This window comes from Solanum tuberosum, unplaced genomic scaffold, assembly GCF_000226075.1.
Source record: "Solanum tuberosum cultivar DM 1-3 516 R44 unplaced genomic scaffold, SolTub_3.0 scf00149, whole genome shotgun sequence".
Classification (NCBI taxonomy): domain Eukaryota; kingdom Viridiplantae; phylum Streptophyta; class Magnoliopsida; order Solanales; family Solanaceae; genus Solanum; species Solanum tuberosum.
Window position 1 is genome coordinate 72,190 of NW_006239072.1, and position 4,367 is coordinate 76,556.

A 4,367-nucleotide genomic window follows, 5' to 3' on the forward strand; every position below is an offset into this window, starting at 1 on the left:
CAATTTATACAATTCTGTTGTATAAAACGAGAAAGAGAGAAAGGCAAAAGAGAATTGGGCAGGGGAATATTTTTATTTGTATAAAGCTTTAATTTGAGTATATAATCTTTTATATAAGTGTATATTGGGAATATGTATATAAATGAAAAATAGAATTCGTTGTAGTTTATATAGTGTTATTGTGAGTTGTATAAGTATATGAAATTGTTGACTATTTTTTCCAATTTGTATATTTATACAGAGCAGGTTCGTCCTTAGTTTAGATGTATGATTCTGTATATAATAGGTATATGTATATGTCTATTATTTTAGGTTTGTCAATTGTATATTTGTATAAAGCTTTAATTTGTATATAAGTATATATTAGGAATATGTATACCAATGTTGATTCACAACGACATGGGTGTTAGAGTGTATATCTAATTTGATTTCGATCAAAAAGATCACGACTTTTTCCTTCAGAAATGAACCAGGAAGCTATATTTCCAGAATTCTCCGCGAGAATCATAGCGGCAACTCTGCAATACCGAAGGGCTTGAAATTGGAGAAGAAACAATTTAGCTAGTAGAGACTTGTACTGAGATCGGGTGAAGGAGAAAAACCTATTAATAGCAAACTGACTGAGAGATTTGCTCCTCAATGGAAATAAATGAAACTGTAGCTATTTTATTTATTTTAAATTAATAGTTTGCCATTATGTACAATTTTCCCATTGGGGGCGTTTTTTTATCTTTATTTTTTCCTTTTTGAAGATAATGATTAAAAATTCATATGGATTGAAGTATTATTTTATTTTTTTCTATTTCCTATTTGAATTATCATCAATTACATCAAAATACATCTTAATTAGTATATGATGATATCTAATATTCCTATTTGTTTATTTCTCATTTGCATCGACAAATCATTTTAAAAAACATCAAACTAAATTAGTTTAATATTCGATACACACTTTTTCAAAATCAAAAAATCAAATCAAAATTTAATAAAATTGAACCAAACTTTCACCCTTACCTATAACACATTTTCTTTTCTATTTCCTCCTAAAAATTAGCAAAAAAAAAGCATAAAATCCTCTAGAGCATTAGTCATAACTCCATTTCTAACCATCCAAAAAAACAAATTAATTCAAACATATATAGTAAACATACCATTTTGTGTCTTCTCCTTAAATATCGCTATAAACTTGAGGAACAATATTGCACGTTGAACAAGTCATTCAAAATTCGTTTTAATTGTTTGATTCATAATCTTTCATCTTTGTGTATCGTCCATTTTTTCTCTCTCCATATTCAACATTAATCAACTTATTTGGAATTGAGACGTAGTTGATCGATTTGATTGCCGTGTGTTTTTTTCACGCGGCATCAGTTCATCATCGTCCTCTTCCTCTTCCGCCGGTAAAAAAAAAACAAATATTGAACTGAGATACACCTGGAAAAAAAAAACAGGAAATAAAAAAAAATAAAGATCAACTAATTTCCGCCATTGAAATTCCTTCAAATGATCGTAAGAAGTGAAGGAATGAAAATACCATGGATGAATTTGATCAATTGCATTGTGCTAGTTGTGTTTTGTTATAGTATTGAGGTATGTAATGGTCAGGATTACGGCGGCGAGGAGGTGGTTAAGGCGGCGCCGCCGCCGGCGCAAGAGAATTGCGACGGCGTATTCGTGACGTACGCGTTTGATAATCGGGAAAGGGAATATCCTTTTGTGAAAAACGTAACGGCACAGGCATGGGCTTTTACGTCGATGTTGACGGTGATAAATACGGGTTTATTTGAGCTGAAATCATGGAAAGTTCAGGTAGGGTTTCAGCATAATGAGGTTTTGATTTCTACTGATGGAGCTGTGGCTATGGGCGGCGACGGATTTCCGGTTAAAACCGGGAAAAACGGTACCGTTTTGGCTGGGTTCCCGCAGGCTGATCTGAAAACGGCGATTGATACCGCCGGAGATTTTACGCAGATGGCGGCGCAGGTGAAGATAAAAGGGACGCAATTTGGGGTTCCGACGAAATCAACTCCAATGCCGAAGTCAATTAATCTCCTCAATGATGGATACAAATGCCCTGCTCCTAAGAAATTCAGTACGTATAATATATAGTTTCATTTACGATTTTTACAACGATCTCAAATTAATATTACAATAATAACTGAATTCACGATGCATGCATGACTATAGAGAATGCGATAAAGGGTAAATCGAGATGTTTAACGTTAAAAAGAGCTTTTAAAATATAGAAATGTGTCTTTTTATTTTTACTTGGAACGGACTAGGTGATTTGAGTTATTCGGAATCTGTGCTGGAACTATTCGAGATCAACGCAATCTGACACAAACACTGCCTATTTTTGATTACTATAATTGTGTTTGAATCTGAAAATGTTGTATTTGTTGTGAAATTTGCAGAAACTTTTATGCAGATGTGCTGCAAAAAGGATCCAAAGTTCAAGCCAAAAAATACTTCCATCAAGTTTATGGAACGTCAAAACGGAGACCTTTCGTTCACATATGATGTTCTATCCGCGTTTGAGAACAAGTATCAAGCTCAGGTCACCATCGATAACATCAGTCCATTAGGACGTCTTGATCGTTGGAATTTGACGTGGGAGTGGATGAGGAACGAGTTCATTTATAGCATGAAAGGTGCCTACACTCATAAAAAAGACCCTTCTGAATGCATTTACGGACCTCAAGGACAATACTACAAGGATTTCGATTTCAGTGTTGTCATGAGTTGCCAAAAGAAGCCAGTCATATCCGATCTGCCACCTGAAATGGAAAATAATGACAAACTTGGCAAGTTACCATTTTGTTGCAAAAATGGAGCTCTCTTGCCAACTACTATGAACGGGACTAAGGCTCGATCTATTTTCCAGATGGAAGTTTTCAAACTTCCTCCTGATATGAACAGAACTGCCCTGTATCCGCCTCAGAACTGGAAAATCGAGGGTAGAGTTAATCCGTCCTACAAATGTGGCCCGCCTATTAGAGTTGATCCAACAGGATTCCCTGATCCTAGTAAAATCGGAATTACTCTTAATGCTGTTGCTAGTTGGCAAATCACTTGCAACATTTCGCGTCCACAGCCAAAACAGGCGAAATGCTGTGTTTCTTTCTCAGCTTTCTATACTGACTCTGTTGTCCCCTGCAACACTTGTGCCTGTGGCTGTGAACAGACGTCTAAATGTGACGGGAATGCAAAGCCGTTGCCTCTCCCTGCACAAGCCCTTCTAGTCCCTTTCCAAGACAGGGAAAAATTAGCTAAAGAATGGAACAGGATCAAGCATTTAGGCGCAATGCCAAATAAACTCCCCTGTCCTGATAACTGTGGAGTTAGTATCAATTGGCACTTGGAAAGCAATTACAAAACTGGATGGACGGCTCGTATGACTCTCTTTAACTGGGGAAACGACCCGTTTGTAGACTGGTTCACAGCTGTTCAGATGAAGAAGAATATTGGTGATGGCTACGAAAACGTTTACTCATTCAATGGGACTAAGTTACCTCAACGAACCAACACAATTTTTATGCAAGGCTTGAAAGGATTGACCTATTTGGTTGGACAAGTGAATGGAACTAATCCTAATAAGGATCCAAAAGTACCTGGAAAACAACAATCAGTGATCTCATTCTTGAAGAAAAATACACCAAATGTTAACATTGAAGGTGGAGATGGATTCCCTTCTAAGGTGATTTTCAACGGTGAAGAATGCGCGCTACCACCAAATTTTCCCAAAAGTCATGCAGCATTCAAATCCCAAGTTGGTTTATTGCCTGCAGTTTTGCTTGCTCTCCTCACTTTTCTTCTGTTGACAGACCAATTCCACTGATTTCCCATCCTATCAACTGGTATACTCACATCTTCTTTTTTGTGATAAAAGTGAACTCATATACGATGTGTTTGGTATGACAGAAGTCATTTTCTCGAGAAAAAAAAATGTTTTCTGGGGTTCCATTGGATTGTAGAACATGTATTCCTATTAAAAGATTGATGATAATATTAGTAAATTAACCAGATAGCATATAGATGAAAGTTTCAAGTTTAAGTTGATAGTAAATGTTTAATGATGTGTTTGGTATGACATAAGTCATTTTCTTGGGCGCGGATTTCACAAGAGATCCACTACAAATATTTGACTCTGTACTCAGTTACTATAGCATATTAACTTGAGATCATTATAGAAATCTGTAAACGTAACGTCAAATCCTGGATCCACCTCTGATGATCCGTGCTTATTTATTGCAGGTTTCGGTTTCAAGATTTTCTCTAGAGGCAAAATGGAACTGAAGTTGGGAGTTGTAAAAGACATGATATGGAAATTACAAGACTTTGTAAACAAAGTTTTTAAGACAAGAAAA

At 36.0% G+C, this 4,367-nt stretch overlaps 1 protein-coding gene across 1 annotated transcript; it reads left to right on the forward strand.

The window, feature by feature from the left end:
• Window positions 1–1,461: 1,461 nt before the first annotated feature.
• LOC102587833 (COBRA-like protein 10) lies at window positions 1,462–4,367 on the forward strand. The gene is made up of 3 exons (XM_006352432.2): window positions 1,462–2,092; window positions 2,415–3,857; window positions 4,255–4,367. The coding sequence occupies exons 1-2, from the start codon at window positions 1,504–1,506 to the stop codon at window positions 3,836–3,838; spliced, it is 2,013 nt and encodes a 670-aa protein (XP_006352494.1). The 5' UTR covers window positions 1,462–1,503; the 3' UTR covers window positions 3,839–3,857; window positions 4,255–4,367.

Bases quoted from the DNA above. Each gene is read 5' to 3' on its own strand.
- LOC102587833 (XM_006352432.2), top strand. From the start codon at position 1,504: ATGATCGTAAGAAGTGAAGGAATGAAAATACCATGGATGAATTTGATC. The intron at 2,093-2,414 runs GTACGTATAATA...TGAAATTTGCAG, and splicing joins CCCTGCTCCTAAGAAATTCA to AAACTTTTATGCAGATGTGC.